At 48.8% G+C, this 15,659-nt stretch overlaps 1 protein-coding gene across 5 annotated transcripts in view; it reads left to right on the plus strand.

The window, feature by feature from the left end:
- Positions 1–15,448, plus strand: part of NSMF (NMDA receptor synaptonuclear signaling and neuronal migration factor) — a 29,919-nt gene extending 14,471 nt beyond the window's left edge. For 2 of the 5 annotated variants that reach the window (XM_043983833.1, XM_043983837.1), the window contains exons 5-16: positions 213–218; positions 728–796; positions 3,561–3,613; positions 4,205–4,294; positions 5,422–5,546; positions 5,857–5,940; positions 11,208–11,241; positions 11,539–11,609; positions 11,859–11,938; positions 12,198–12,300; positions 12,568–12,643; positions 13,716–15,448. In XM_043983833.1, coding sequence (XP_043839768.1) covers positions 213–218; positions 728–796; positions 3,561–3,613; positions 4,205–4,294; positions 5,422–5,546; positions 5,857–5,940; positions 11,208–11,241; positions 11,539–11,609; positions 11,859–11,938; positions 12,198–12,300; positions 12,568–12,643; positions 13,716–13,813 — 889 coding nt within the window. In that variant the 3' untranslated portion in view covers positions 13,814–15,448. The remainder of the gene's footprint in view (positions 1–212; positions 219–727; positions 797–3,560; positions 3,614–4,204; positions 4,295–5,421; positions 5,547–5,856; positions 5,941–11,207; positions 11,242–11,538; positions 11,610–11,858; positions 11,939–12,197; positions 12,301–12,567; positions 12,644–13,715) is intronic. The other 3 variants (XM_043983835.1, XM_043983834.1, XM_043983836.1) reach the window with 3 other exon arrangements.
- Positions 15,449–15,659: the final 211 nt, after the last annotated feature.

A 15,659-nucleotide genomic window follows, 5' to 3' on the forward strand; every position in this document is an offset into this window, starting at 1 on the left:
GGTCGCCCTTCTCCCACCATCCCTCTCACTCATGTCGTCAAATACATGCAGTGCACAAGCAGCCTTTTCCAGGATGTGGTGAACCTTTCTGTTTCTAGGGAAGGGTCCTAGAGGAGAAGCAGAGGTTCAGACTGGAGGTGGGCCACTGCTGTAATGACCACTAACCGTCTCTTCCCTTTCTTCTCTCCCTTCCTGCCTTCTTGTGGCTCTAGCATCTCGTAAGTAGACATGTCCCTCTCTGTGTCTGTAAGCGTCTCTGATGCCTTCTGGTGGTTCCGTGTGTTCCCCGGGGGAAACCCCTTTCAGACATCCCCATTTGCCTTCCCATGGCTTGGGCTGACCAGGGTGTCTTCCAGGAGTTCAGGGGCTGGGCCCTAGCACCAGGCATCCCTAAAGGGGAAATGCAGTGGAAGGGACTGAGAGTGCCCCCGCACACAGCACCAAGGCCCTACTGGAGGATGAATAGACAGCTAGATGGAGGAAATGCCCCCCTCTTTTAGGCAGGCTCAGAGGCAGGAGGAGCCGGGCGCCCCCTTCTGTTCTGCTTTCCCTGAGTTCCCAGTCACTCCTACAAGTTCTGTGCAGACAGTTCCTTGCCCTTGCTCTAGCCTGTGCTGGTCCCCTCTACCTCTTGTTGTCCACTTTGCTGGGAATACGTGCCTCCGTCTGTGTGCTGTCCGGCGTGTTGGGAGACCCTGGGGGTTAATGACGTGCCGTGGTTTCTCAGGGTGTTCAGGGGCTACGCTGAGAGGAAGCGCCGGAAACGAGAGAATGATTCCGCAGCCGTAATCCAGAGGTAGGGCCTGGCAGCCACAGCCAGCCCATGGTGTTCACCCCTGTCCGCAGTCTTGTCTCCTGTCTGTGCCATGGTTCATGAGGGAGACAGGCAGGACTAATGGAGTGGGGAGGATGGGGGCTGGTTCCAAAGTCCCCTTTGGCTGTGCTCTGCCTTGGGAGCTCCTTGATGGGATGGTGGGTCACAAAAGTCTGCAACAGCACTTTACAAAGATTCAGGCATTGGTAGGGTCATTAATACAGCCTCTGGGTGGGTGGGGGGCAGAAAGCTGTCGGTGGCTAACAGGGACTAACCCTGCAACACCAGGAAGACAGTGAGACCCAGTTATGCGAAGAACTGGAGGGAAAGGACTACCAAGGACCTCCTATCAACATTCCCATGAGGCATAAGGCCATGCTCCCCAAACCCAGGATGTTGACTGGACAAACATTTTCTGTTCCCAGGCAGAACCACTTTCTAGGGAGCAGTCAGACCCCTCAAGTCTCCTAAAGGGGCCCAAGGCCATGCCTTGGGGAGGGGCTCTCTTTGCAAAAGTTATACAGACAGGGGAAGTTAGGTGGCACAGTGGATAGAGCACTGGCCCTGGATTCAGGAAGACCTGAGTTCAAATCCGACCTCAGACACTTAACACTTACTAGCTGTGTGACCCTGGGAAAGTCACTTAACCCTCATTGCCTCACCAAAAAAAAAAGTCATACTGACTGACTCCAGGTTACCCTTCAGACTGAGGACTGTTAACTAGTAGACTAGCTTCCCACCTGCTCACCTTGGCTTCCTCTACTCAGAGTCACAGCATTAGTGCCTAGTGGAAAAGCAAACCCTGTGATTTCCTTAAAATTGAAGAAGGATAAACATCACTGAGCAGGACTGCTGCCTTCGTGGCCCCAGGTGACTAGGGAAATGAAAGTCCTAACATGGGCTTGAGCCTGGTATGGCCCCTTGGTTTGCCATCCCTTTCTTAGGCATTCATGGGTTATTGTGGTCCACAGAGTTATTTGAGGGGAACTGGGAGCCAGAGCTTCCCGAGGAGAGGCTCACAGAGGAGCAAGGAGGGCCTTGAGGTCTCCAGAGAAGACCTTTGGGGATCAGTACCCTCATAGCTGGGTCATAGGAATGTGAACTATGGCCTGGCTGCTGGGCCCTGTGACTACAGGTACAAGAAAACCTACAAGGACTTAGAGAAAGGTCAAGAGTGTGGCTGATCTGTGGATTATCTATGTACTCCTCTACCTTAATGGGTTCCAGAGGCCCTAGATGTGGGACAGGGCGAACATTCCTTAGCCTCCAAACACATGATTCTCCCCTTTCCCTGCCCAACCCCGACTCCCTGAGAGGAGCACATAAGCAACCCTGACTCCTCCTTCTGAGAAGCTCTGGCCATCCCCACTGCCTGGCCTGGGATGCAGCCCAGTTCCAGGCCAGATAATGAACTCACAGACACGGGGCCTCCCAATACCCCATCCCCTGTTTCTCCTTATTTCCAGGTCCCTAGAATCCTCTCTGCTCAGTCATTTGTCAGTGACTCTATCGAAACCTGCCTAGTTGTACCTTGGGAGCCCTTGGGAGCTTGGGACACATGAAAGTTTTCATAGAAAGCTCTACAGAATTAGGGGAAGGGTCAGGTGAGAGACACAGTCCCTACAGGATATTGGAGCAAAGAAGTAGAAGCAAGGGGGCAGCTAGGTGGCACAGTGGATAAAGCACCATCCCTGGATTCAGGAGGACCTGAGTTTAAATGTGGCCTCAAACACTTGACACTAGCTATGTTACCCTGGGCAAGTCACTTAACCTTCATTGCCCTGCAAAAAAAAAAAAAAAAAAAGTAGAAGCAAGCTCTGTGGACCAGCTCTGTAGAGGACAGGAAGCTCACCCTTAACCTTGAGAAGAATTGGGATCTGAATTCACAGAAGGGAAAAGGAGGGCATTTCAGGAAGCCAGGACAAAAGGGGGGAGTCAGGAACTAGCTTGTTCAAGAGTCAACAAGATTGACCTGGGCCTAACAACTTAGAGTGTCCAAAGGGAAATAAAGTGAGAGAAGACCCATAGGTAAAGCCCCATCTACCTGGTGGAGAGCCTGGAATGCTGGGACAAGGAGTCTGCATTTGATCCTATGAACACTATATGGCCACTAAAGGTTTTAAGCAAGAAAGCGACATGCAGAAGAGGCATCATGACAGTGACATAAAAGGGACTGGAGAGGGTAGAGGTCGGAGGGCTCTACAGATGAAGGCCTAAGTGGCCATGGGGAAGATTCTGTACTAGAAGGATCTAGAGGGCTTGGTCAGTGGATGGACATGAGAGAAAAGGGAGGAACCTAAGATGACACTTGGGTGTTAAGCCAGGGTGATTGGAGTGGAGGGGGGTTGGCGATTGGAGGTGGATCAGGGACCACTCGCAGGAAAAGCAAAAGCAAAAGAACGAGTTTGGGGAGAAAGAGGATGAGTTCAATATCAGACTGTGTGTGTGTGGTGTTGCCCACCATCTTCTCTGTGGTTCAACATGCTTTGGCTAGCTGTTTCCCCCATCCTATGTCATGGCTCCCCTCGTCTTCCTCCCCCGGGCTCCCAGAAATGTTGGCTGGATTGATAAATTGGACAGGCAGACTGATGGTTAGATGGATGGATGATAAACGGACCGATGGCTTCAGTCTGGGCCAACCTCGACCCCCACCCCCAAACCCACCCCTGGCCCCTGTTGTTTCAAAACCCCTATCACTGAACTTCTACCCTTATGGCCCCTTGGTTTCTGCTTCTCCTCCTGCCAGGAACTTCCGGAAGCATCTGCGAATGGTGGGCAGCCGGCGAGTGAAAGCCCAAAGTAAGGCTGGGAGAGGGGGCCAGTGAGGGTGGCGTTCCTAAGATGGAGGTTAGCCTCCCCCAACAACCCAGACAGACAACCACTGGTTGGGGCGGGGGAGGCCACTGCCACCTGCTAATGAAGCCTGGCTTGCCTTGGGTATCCATGCTTTGCATGTCGCTTGCTGACAGACTAGCCAGGCAGTGAGGGCCACCCCCTGGCCCAGGGGCATATAGGGCTCAGGCCCTGAGGGCTCACCTGGAGAAGAAGCAAAGGGAACCAAGGAAGGGCCAGGGGAAGACAAGGGCTTACCTGGAGAGCTCAGTCCTCTGAGACCAAGTTGCTTCTAAGGCTGTTAGCAATGTCTCTGATCCCGCCCCGCCCTGAATCCCCAGGAACAGACACATCCCACGATTTCAAAGCTACCTTAATGAAGTACAGAGTTCTCAGTGGCCCAGAAATCAAAACCATGGGGCCAGGCCAAGGGAGGAAATCAGGCACTCCAGGGGCTGTGCCTTCTACCCAGACACTGCCCAAAGTCCAGTGCACTGCCTACCATGTGGGCCTCAGCTCCTGCTCCTGCTAATTCCCCCCATTTTGCTTCCACTGCAGCCTTTGCTGAGCGTCGAGAGCGGAGCTTCAGCCGGTCCTGGAGCGACCCCACCCCCATCAAAACCGACTCCTTCCACGACTCCCGAGACAGTAGGTTCCAGGCGCTAGACCCCTGTCAGGACAGACAGTGACCATCAGGCCCAGCCTGCCCACTTCCCCTCATGCTAAAGTACATGGGTGCAGATAGAGGGAAAGAGACTTAAAGAGACAAGTGTGAGGTTGAGAGAAACAAAAACAGAGAGACAGAGCAAGAAGGACAAAGTTACAGAGGGAGGGGAAAGGGAGGAAAGGCAGAATGAGGGCAGAGGGAGAAGATTGAGCAGCAGAAACAAAAAACCAGTCTGGAACTTCCCGGCCCCGATGCTGAACTACTGGGACATCTCTTTCCTGTCCCTCCCTCCTTAACCACTGGAAATCCTCTGCTTCTTTCCCACACTTGCCCATCCTTGTCCTGCACCTTCAGGACTGGCTCCAGGTCCCAGCCCAGCTGGGGAACCCCCAGCCTGAAAAGCAGCAGGCATTTGCAGTCCACAGGGACCCACCCCCAATAAGCACCAAAGTGGGGATCCTTCCCCTGAGCAGGGGGATGGCCAAGCTGAGCTGGCCAGGGGCTAAGCCACTGCTGGGCTGGGTGGGGCTGCTATGCGGGGGCTGGGGCTAGGAAACTCACCATCATCTCATGCCCATGCTGCTTCCCCCAGCCATCGGGGGTCTTCAGGCTGCAGGGTGGCCCAACACTAAAACGGAGCTAACCCGAGCAGACAGGCCTGGAAGCTGTGGGCACACATTGAGCATGGGACTAGGGGACACATTGGACACATTTGGGGTATACAAGAAATAGTGTGTTCCAGCGGGGAGGGAATCTAGGAGTGGGAAGGCTAGACTTGGCCCCATTCTGCCCGTGCCTGACTTTACTTCCCCCGGGGCCTGTTTCTTCATGCAAAAAGATGATCTGGATAATCTCCAAGGGCTCCTCAGACCATTATACTCTAGGATTCTGTGGAGGGTTGCCTCGGTTTCCCCATGCCTCCTCAGGTCCCCTTTGTGGGGGGCAGGAATATAATAAGTTGAATGAGTGTTGGATGTATACCCAAATGCGGAGCATCATCGCCGTTTCTAACATTCCTCCCAGTCTGGGGACAAGCCTCACCACAACTCACACCCTCAGTAAGGCTAGCATCTCTGAACTGGTTTGACAGTGTCCTTTTCCCCCTAAGGCCATGACCTCCAGAACTCCTGCTGCACTCTGGATGAGGACCTTGAAGATCTGGACTGGGAGACTGAGAAAGAACAGGAAGCTGTGGCATGTGATTTCGAGGACTTCATCCCACCCAAAGTCATGGTGAGTCCCTAGATGTCCTTGTCCTCAGGCAGGTCTTCTGATCTCCCCAGCAGTAGTCCCCTAACAATTTCCCGGGGGGAGGGGGGGGGCTTGGAACTGATGCCCCACTCTGCAGGGGGCATAGATTGTCTGGTCCAACCCCCACGGAAGAGATGCTGCTGCCTAGTTGGTGATCTCTTTACTCAGTCACCAAAGGAGCAATGAAGCGGAGGGGAGGGGGTGCCCTGGTGACAGAGCCCTTCTGATCTCAGTGGGATATGCTTCTCCTTGGAGGGTCAGTCATTCCGACTATTCTTCTCTTGCTCCTCAGCTCATATCTTCCAAGGTTCCCAAAGCTGAGTATATCCCAACCATCATCCGCAGGGATGACCCATCCATCATCCCCATCCTCTATGTGAGTACTTACTCCCTGCTCCCTACAGTATTGCTTCCTACCCATAATCCTTCAACACTACCCCTCTGTGGGGAAAAATGTATTGTGTTTGAAAGACACGGAAAACCTTTGTTTTCTTGTTTGAATTTCTCTGACAGTTGTGACCTTTGACCCCTGTTTTCCATTTGGTTAGAGATGAAAGCACATATATGTGTACATTATAAGGGATATAGCCCTGGATCTTGAAGTATCCACACTTGGACTTTCTGCTTTTTAGGATTCACCTCTGAAGACTTAGGTCTCCATTAACTACATTATCTTCCCAGGGACCCCACTTCCTTCTTGAAGCCAAACTCATGGACCTTTTCCTCTTACCTCATTGTTTTTACTATCATCTAAAGAACTCACCCCAAACCCTAACTTGAGGTCCTAAGCCTCCTGACACCTAAATCTACTGACTTTCTGGCCTTGGAAACCTGGCATCCTACATCTCTAAATAACATCCACCTTTACTGCTGCTACCACATCTTGAATCTGAGTTCCAGCACCCACTTCCACCTCTCTCCTCTCTATCTTCAAACCAAAAAAATATATTTTCTAGGGTTTAGTCACAAGGGAAAAGAGAATATACAAATTCAAAGATAATCCACCAAGGGAAAGAACTTGTCAACTTGGCCTGAATAGAAGTCAAATATACCAGCTATTCTGCCCCTGGACCTCAGCTAGGTGGCACAGTGGGTAAAGCACCAGCCCTGGATTCAGGAGTAGCTGAGTTCAAATCTGGTTTCAGACACTTGACACTTAGTAGCTGTGTGACCCTGGACAAGTCACTTAACCCTCATTGCCTCACAAAAAAAAAACAAAAAACAAACAAAAAAACATGTAAAGTGCTAAAACCCAGAATGAAGTGGCTAATAACACATAGTAAGGGAAACAGAATTGCTTGGGGGGAGCGGTGGGCAATGAGGGATTACTTGCCCAAGGTCACACAGCTAGTAAGTGTCAAGTGTCTGAGGCCAGATTTGAACTCAAGTCCTCCTGAATCCAGGGCCAGTGCTTTATCCACTGTACAACCTAGCTGCCCCCCACACAGAATTGCTTTTTAACTTAGCTGGGCACAAGAGGAATGTCAGTGAAGGAACAGGACTAATGAACCAAGTGGATTATAGTGGATAACAGATTTTTTTGGTTTCTGTTTTATCTACCAACAATATATTTTAGAACTGAAAAAGGACAGAAGCAAAATAGTTAATACAGAATTTAAGGCCAAGATAAGTGACATGGTCACTAGCAGCTTTCAAACATGTTCAAATTACTTTACCTGATGGTACTGAAAGAACTGGCAGATGTGACTTCAGAGATCTCTGTAATATCATGGCGACAGGAAAGTTTCCTTAGGACTGGAGACAAGCAAATGTCAGAGTTTCCAAAAGAAGGAAAGAGGATGTCATCTGCAGCCTATGGAATAGTGAACTTGCTATTAGTTCCTAACAATATTTTGGGATGTATTATCAAAGGGATGGTTCAGAGCATTTAGAAAGGCAAAGAGTGATCACTCATCCAGTGTATCTTCAGCAAGACAGGTCTTGCCAGGTTAACTTCATTTCTTTTTTTTTTTACAGGGTTATTAGCTTAGATCAGGAAAATGATGTATCTATAGTATACCTGAATTCCCAGCAAGGCATTTGACAAAGTTTCTTATGCTCATGGATAAAATGGGAAGGCATGGACCTGATGAAATATAATTAGTTGAATTTGGAACCAGTTAAATGACAAGACCCAAAGTAGTCATTAATGTATTCGTGTCAATAGAGAGGGATGTTTTTAGTCAAGTGCCTTAGAGATCTGTCCTTGGCCTCCTGATGTTCAACATTTTTTATCAATACCTTGGGTGATGGTATAGATGATCTGCTTCTCAGTAACAAAATGGATGGCTAATCCATTGGATGACAACACCAGAATCCAATGAGTTTCTTACAGACCAGAACAATGAACCAAATCTAAGAAGAGGAAAGTTATAAGGATAAATGTCAAGTTCCATACTTGAGTTTAAAACTTTAATTGTACAAATATAGGATGGTAGAAGTTTGGCTAGACAACAGTTCACATGAAAAAAGATCGGAGTTTTAGTGGACTGAAAATTAAACATGAATCAATAATAGATAAACCCTTTGAAAAAAGCTGATGCTATCCCAGGCTGCATTAAGAGACCCACATGTCCAGAGTGAAGAAGATGAACCCATTAGAAGACAGACTTGTAGTGCTCTGCCCTGGGAAAATCACATCTGGACAATAAGAGTTCATTCCAGCACTGATGTTTGTAAAGGGCATTTACCAGTTGTAGTACAGCCAAGGTGGGGAATTTGTGTGGTGAAGTGACTGGAGGCCACGCTAAAGGAGGGGCTGATTCTTAACCTGAGGGCTATCAATAGATTTCCAGAGGGGTCTATGAACTTTTAGAAATATTTTAATAATTATATTTTAATATAATTAATTTCCCATGTAATCCTACACATTTTTTTTCATATTTAAAAACAATAGACACCAGCCTTCTGCACCTTGGTTAATGCTCTTTCAGAGTTGCTCTAATTGAGCCACTGTGATAATGAAACTCTCTGAATTTATTTCCTCAAATGGGCAGCCCCGTGGTTCATTGCAGCATCAGTGTGGGAAGTTTTGTTCTGAGAAGGCATTCACAGGTTTGGTCTGAGAAGTGTTCTGAGAAGCGGTTCACAGGCTTCACCAGATTAGCATCAGGGGTCCATGACATTAAAAGGTTAAGAACTCCGCAATTAAAAGAACTGAGTTACTAGCTGTATGACCAGGGGCAAGTCACTTAACCCTCATTGCCCTGCCCCACCCCCTAAAAAAAAGAACTGAGACACTTAGTTTACAGAAGAAAAAACTTAGAGGTAAGAGGTGGGTGATACAATAGCTGTCTTCAATATGTGAATGACTGTCATTCAGAAGGAGTGATTCAGGGGGCACCTAGATGGCTCAGTGGATAAAGCACCAGCCCTGGATTCAGGAGGACCTAAGATCAAATCCAGCCTCAGACACTTGACACTTACTAGCTGTGTGACCTTGGGCAAGGCACTTAACCCTCATTGCCCAGCAAAAACAAAAACAAAAACAAAACAGAAGGAGTGATTCAAATTGGCTTTTGCTTGGCCCCAGATGATAGAACTGGGTGTACTGGGACTACTGTGTGGTCAGTGAGAGGTAATCATCATCTAAATGTAAAGAAAATTAGAGCTGTCCAAAAGTAATTGAGGCTACTTTCGGAGGTTTTAGGTTCCCCTTCACTTGAAGTCTTCCATTGGAGGCTGGAGGACCACTTATCAAAGATGCTGTATGGTCTAGATTAGAGAAGGGATTCTGAGATCCCTTCTGATTCTGAAATTCTATAGCTCTGTGGGAATTCAGTATGGACATGGGGGGAGAAAATCCCCTTTTTCTAAATAGTTGGGCCCTTCCCCAACTCTCTTGTGATCCTTGCCCAGAAAAAGGCATTTCCCCTCTCTTCCACCTTCCACCATGATCAGCCTCTCAGACACTTGAACAACTGATTGTACAGTGGGTTTGGGGTTCTCCATCCACCTTGCCTCTCCAGCCTCCCTTCCTGCCATCCAGGGACAGACAGGGAATAACACAAGTCAGTAAGTGCAACAGCAGTGATGAGATAATGAGGAAGAGGAATTCAAGTTGGTGCAGCTCTCCCCCGAGTTCACAGAGGGCAAACCTTTTCCTTGGTTTCCTCATTTCTACAACGAGGATGATAATTTTCACACTCCCTGCCTCACAGAGTTGTTGCTAACTCCACAGTACCTCAGCTCGAAAAGAGGCTGGTAGGAATTTTATAAAGTTTAAATCGGGACCAGACCTCCCCATATCCAGTGGTTTTTCACCTTTGTTGATTAATGAACCATTCTGGAGGGTTGGTGAAGCCTGTAGACCCTGTTGCAGAATCGTGTTGCTAGGCAGTGCAGTGCAATAGAGTGTTGAGCCTGGAGTCAGGAAGACCTAAGTTCAAATCTAGCCTCAGATATTTACTAGCTGTGTGACCCTCAAGATTGTTGATCAAATGAGATAATAGTAATTATACAGTGTTTAGCACAGTGTATAGTACAGTATAGAACATATAGTACTATATAAATATTAGCTATTTATTATGAATAATGTTGGGGTTTCCTTTGTAATCGAAGGAAATGCTAAATTTCAGTTGGTATGGGGAAAATAAAGACATAATTTTTTCCAATCCACTTTTATGGACCCCCCCTGAAATCTATCCATGCTCCATAGACCACAAGAACCACCACCACTGTGGTTCAGCCCTCTTCATTTTACAGATGAGTGAAGTATAGCCGAGATCAGAGAGGTGAATGGAAAAACCAAAATTTGAACTTGACTCCTTGGGCCCCAAATTCAGAGCTCTTTCTTTTCCATTCTAGCATCCTGCCTGATCTTCAGGATTTATATAATGCCTACTATGTGTCAGGCACTTTGTGCTTTACAAAATCTACAAATACTATCTAATTTAATTTCATCTTTACAACAGTCCTTCAAGGTAAATGTTATGGGGTAAGAGAGTGAGAAGTTGAGGATCAGCACCTATTTCATGAAGAATCTCCATAAATGTCCCCTGTGCCTCCCTCTGTCATGGAGGCTCTGTCAACACAGGTCAAGCCCTGGCAGGTTTTATTGAACCCAAAAGACTTCCCACACTGGCTCTGCAATGAACCCCAGGCTGACCATTTGAGGAAATAAATTCAGAGTTTCATTATCAGGGTGGTTCAATTACAGCATCTACTAGAGGGCGCAAGGGTGGTACCTTCTGACAGCCAGCACCACCATATACTGATGAAATCACAGATCCTTGAAATGGGGTGGGATTTAGAGGCAGAGGACCTGAGTTGGAAGCCTGACTGCTATTTACTACCTGTGTGTCCTTGGGCTAGCAACTCATTTAACCTCTCTTGGCCTCAGTTCCTTATCTGTAAAACAAGGACTAGACAGCCTCAAAGGTAAGTTCCTTACAGCTAAGAATCCATGATATGATCCTATGATTAGATGACTTCTCAGGTGCCCTCTAGTGATCTTGTGAGGAATTGAAATATAGTGTACAAGACACTGTACCAAGTGCCAGGGGAGATACAGGGCTTGGATAACACAGGGTCCCTACCCTTAATGAACTTGTAGTATAGGAAAAAGATAAGAAAAAACACAGACAATTAGATAGATAATGTTATTGGGATAGGATTAATTCTGCCTCTCTCCTTCCTCCCCAGGACCATGAGCATGCAACCTTTGAGGACATCCTGGGTACGATTATATTCCCTTCCCCTGCCCCAGCCAAGAAGGGACTGAGGGGGCAGAAACTGTCCCTGACCCCTCCACAACAAAAGAGGGGGCCCTAGAGTCCAATACATGCCCCTCCCCTCTGAAGAGATCTCAAGTGGCCAAGAGTCTAGAGTACATCCTGACTCCGATACTGCCTAGGCAGAAGGAGCCTATGTGACCTCCCCCTGGAGGTGGGAAGGTGGGAAGGAGGGAAAGAACATGGGCCTTGGGAAGGGTACTGGGTGAGAGTCAAGTCTGAGGATTCCTCTCCATCCTCAGAGGAGATTGAGAAGAAGCTGAGTATTTACCACAAAGGAGCCAAGATCTGGAAGATGCTGATCTTCTGTCAGGTAACTACCCCACCTAGAGCCCCTGCCCATCAGTGTTCCCATATGTGAGAAGCCCTCCTGGGTCATGTGTGTGTGTGTGTGTGTGTGTGAAGGATGCTATGTGTTTGTATCTAAGCATGTCTAGGTATGTCTGTGTACATTGAATTGGGGTGGGAGGTTGGTGTCCTAATCCTTGGAGGATCTGGGCTATGTTCTGGATTCTAAAATCAGTGTCTGGTGTCGTTCCATCCCTTCCCCTGCCCCCTACAGGGCGGCCCAGGTCACCTCTACCTACTCAAGAACAAAGTAGCCACATTTGCCAAAGTGGAAAAGGAAGAGGACATGATTCAGTGAGTGTGGCTCAGCCACCCCATCTTTCTCACATCCCCCCACAAACCCTTTCACATAAACTAGTATTACCCAGGCCCCCTCCCACCCTATTCTTTATCCCATCCTTCACCCCTTCTTGGTTCTTGTAAACCATACTACCCTTATTCCCGTGACTGGTGGCCAAGGGCCCTCTACTATCCAGTATAGAGAGACCAGATCTCTGGACTGGGAGCCCAGGCTCCTGGACACAGAGATAAACTTTCTTTTCCCTGGTGGCAGCTTCTGGAAGCGCCTGAGTCGTCTGATGAGCAAGGTGAATCCTGAACCAAATGTCATCCACATCATGGGCTGTTACATCCTAGGGAACCCCAATGGGGAGAAGGTGAGGTTTCCCCCCTCCACCAACAACCTTGATCCCTGACCCCAGACACTAGAAATAGCTTCCAACCAAGCAATCCTGATAGGGAAAAGGTGAGGAACCCCTACTCCCAACCTTAAAGACCTTCCCAACCCAGAAACCCTATGAGTCACAGGGAGAACCCAAGTAAGAGACTATCTCCTGAGTCTGGAATGTGGGGTGGGCTGGCAGATGTTCCTGGATCCTACAATCAAGACAGCACACTCAGGGCCCCATTTCTCTACCTTGTAGCTATTTCAGAATCTCAAGACGCTCATGATGCCCAATAGGGTGGCCTTCGAGTCTCCTCTGGAGTTGTCAGCACAAGGTGAGGCCCAGAATGATCCTAGCCCTGGGCAAGGTCAGGTGGAGAATTATAAGGGGGAATAGGGGATCAGGCTGATAGTTAGGTTTCCCTAAAACCAAGAGAACTCATTGGCCCCTGAAGATGAAGAAAGGGCCCTTCTTCTCAAAGGCACCTTTTCAAAGTACCATCCATGGTTCTCCTAACATTGTCCACTCCATTCCTTGCCCCATCTTACCAGCTCCAAAGCTCAGAGAGACCTAGATCTAGATCTAGAGTAATAATTAGGATGGAACAACTGGGACTTTCTCCAGGGCACCCACATCCAAGGAGCAGGATGATTTCCTGTGGCAGTTCTCCATCCTGCCATCCCCACAACTTCCTCTGCCTGGTGTAAATGTCCCAACTCCTGGGTCACCCCCTCCAGGGTCCTGTCACTGTGATACCCCTCTCCCCCATCTTCCCTAATGCCATCACAATTCCATCCCTGCCTCTCTTTGGGGTTGGAAGGGTCAGAAGTCCATTGTAGGGGGCAGCTAGGTGGCACAGTGAATAAGGCACCAGCCTTATTCAGGACCTGAGTTCAAACCCAGCTTCAAACACCTGACACTTACTAGCTGTGTGACCCCAGGCAAGTCACTTAACCCTCATTGTCCCCCCCACACAAAAAAAGTCCATTGTAATCTATGCATTGGGGGAGTGAGGGAGGGGCTCTCTGGAGGACCCTTATCTCGCCCTTGTCCCAGTATGACTACACCTAATTAGGGTACATTGTCTGAAGATCCTCAACATCCTTCTCACCAGGGATGCCCACAACAGTCCTCAAGCTCACTGGGAAGAAACCTTGGGTATCTATCTGTTCCCAAAAAAAACCAGAGCCTTGTGCTTTGAAGTTTTCTTGAGTTGACCTGACCTCTGATTCCCATTCAACTGAATTTTCCTTTAGCATTGGAACTCTTAGTTACTACTTTCTATCTGCCCCAGTGTCAAGTCTGTGGGTTCCTGAGCAGGTAGGACAGATAGGAGAGATTTCTGAGGCATATACCCCTCCATATTCCCAGGCTTACTGTGCCTCCTTCCCATCTCTCCTGCTTAGGCAAGCAGATGATTGAAACTTACTTTGATTTCCGGCTGTATCGTCTCTGGAAGACGCGCCAGCATTCCAAGCTGCTTGACTATGATGACATCTTGTGAGGCTGGACAAGGAGACCGTAGATCACCTGCTGCCCAGCTGCCCACCATCCCCCTCGACAGCCACTGATCGAGACCCTTTGTTTTCTGGATGGCCTGGTCAGGGCCAGGAAGGTGCCCTCCCAGCCACACAGAGCCCAGAGGAGGTTATGGAGAGGCCCCATCGCAGAGCTGCTACCAAGGGGCCACAGCTGAGGGGCTGCATTGTGCCCATTTGGGGCTAGGTTGTTTTTGGTGTCTCCTGCTCAGAATTTGCCTCAGGTCCTCCCCAGACGTTCCAGAGCTCAGGTTTTCTTATAGAACCAACCCAACGTCTGCACTAACAGTGGGCTCTGAGGCCCACCAGGAAGAGCAGGGAGGGGGGGCTCTCTTCCTTGCAGGAAGTTAAACGTGGCCCCCAAGAAAATCCAGAGGCCAGACCAGGCCTCAGCCGGAGACCCACAAGGGTCCGAAGCACTTGGAAACAGAAGCTTTGACTCCTGTAGGTTTCATAGAAAATAAGTGCACTTTTTTAATCACTAAAGGGATTTAAAAGCGCAAAATGCTATTTAATTAGTTAAGGTAACTCACCAGTAGATGAAGCGTTCCAGTCTGCTAGACAGTATATTCAGGATAGTGATATATCTTCTATAGACATATTTAATCACCAGCAACGTGGTTTCCCTGTCGCTGGCGGCTCTGTTCTCTGTGCCTAGTCCCGAGAGCAGCTGGAGCCTGGTTTCTATGTGCCTGGCCCTGAGGGCAGCCAGAGTCTGATTTCTTGTATATGTGGCCCTGAGAGTGACTGGAGGATGATTTCCCCCCGCCCCTGTACTTGGCCCTGAGATCCACAGGAGCTTGATTTCTTGTACATGTGGTCCCAAAGGTGCCCAGCACTGATCATATGTGCTTTTATTCCTCCCCCTTAGAAATGACCTCTACTTCACTATTCGTAGAAGGCCACATGCCCGAGGTTTGCTCGAAGCCTTCCCCTGGGCTGCAGCTGAGGCAGGAAGCTCTAGCCCCTCATTAGAAACTTGTTGAGGCTCTTGATCCCAGGAGGATGTGGTCCCTTGCATAGCAGAGGGCTGAGCCTCCTAGCTGCAGGGGAGACCTATGTACTTAAGTATTTTGGTAACCTCCAAGGAGGAGCTGCCAGCCTAACATTCTTTATCATTTGACAAGGTTGGCCCACAGATCTTTGTGGCTGTTGAGTTCTGCATTTCCTGCATTTCTCTGGCCATCTCTGGCTCCTTTTGCTGAGGAAGAAGTAAGCAGGTTCCATGGCTCCGGTTTCCAAGAAGCTGGGGTCCTGGGTTGGGTGCTGCCTCATAGATGTTTTAGGATTGGAAGTGGCCCCATCGAAGTCCCAGAATTTTCAGGGAGGATACCTGGAACTACAGGGGGAGAGAGGCGTTTGGCCTGTGTGTCTATCTCTTCCAAGTTGGGGGGTGAGGGAGAGCCAGAGAACACAGACTTTGTTTTGGATGGAAACAAGGAAGGGCCCGAGCTTCTCACTACCTTGTAGGGTTCTGACTCTTCAGGACCACTCCTTAGAGTTTGGAACTGTGTTGCTGCTGTGTGTGGGGTTTGGTGCCCTGGGGCTGGACAGTGTATGATACTATTGTGAGAGATGCCACATTAAACCCTGACACATGACCTCCTCTATGCTGGAACTGCATCCTTCTCTATGTCCTCAGGAACTCCATCCCTACCTTTTGTCTTCTACCCTTCACATAAGTCTATTTGTGATTTTCCTGGAGGAAGGAGTCCTTGGAAGTCACCCTGGATACTAGAGGGCCCCGCATGCCCTCTATCTACCCTCTGGACCTACCCCCACTTTCTACCTGCTATTTCTCCTATATCAGAG

This window comes from Dromiciops gliroides, chromosome 2 (assembly GCF_019393635.1).
Source record: "Dromiciops gliroides isolate mDroGli1 chromosome 2, mDroGli1.pri, whole genome shotgun sequence".
NCBI classification, from domain to species: domain Eukaryota; kingdom Metazoa; phylum Chordata; class Mammalia; order Microbiotheria; family Microbiotheriidae; genus Dromiciops; species Dromiciops gliroides.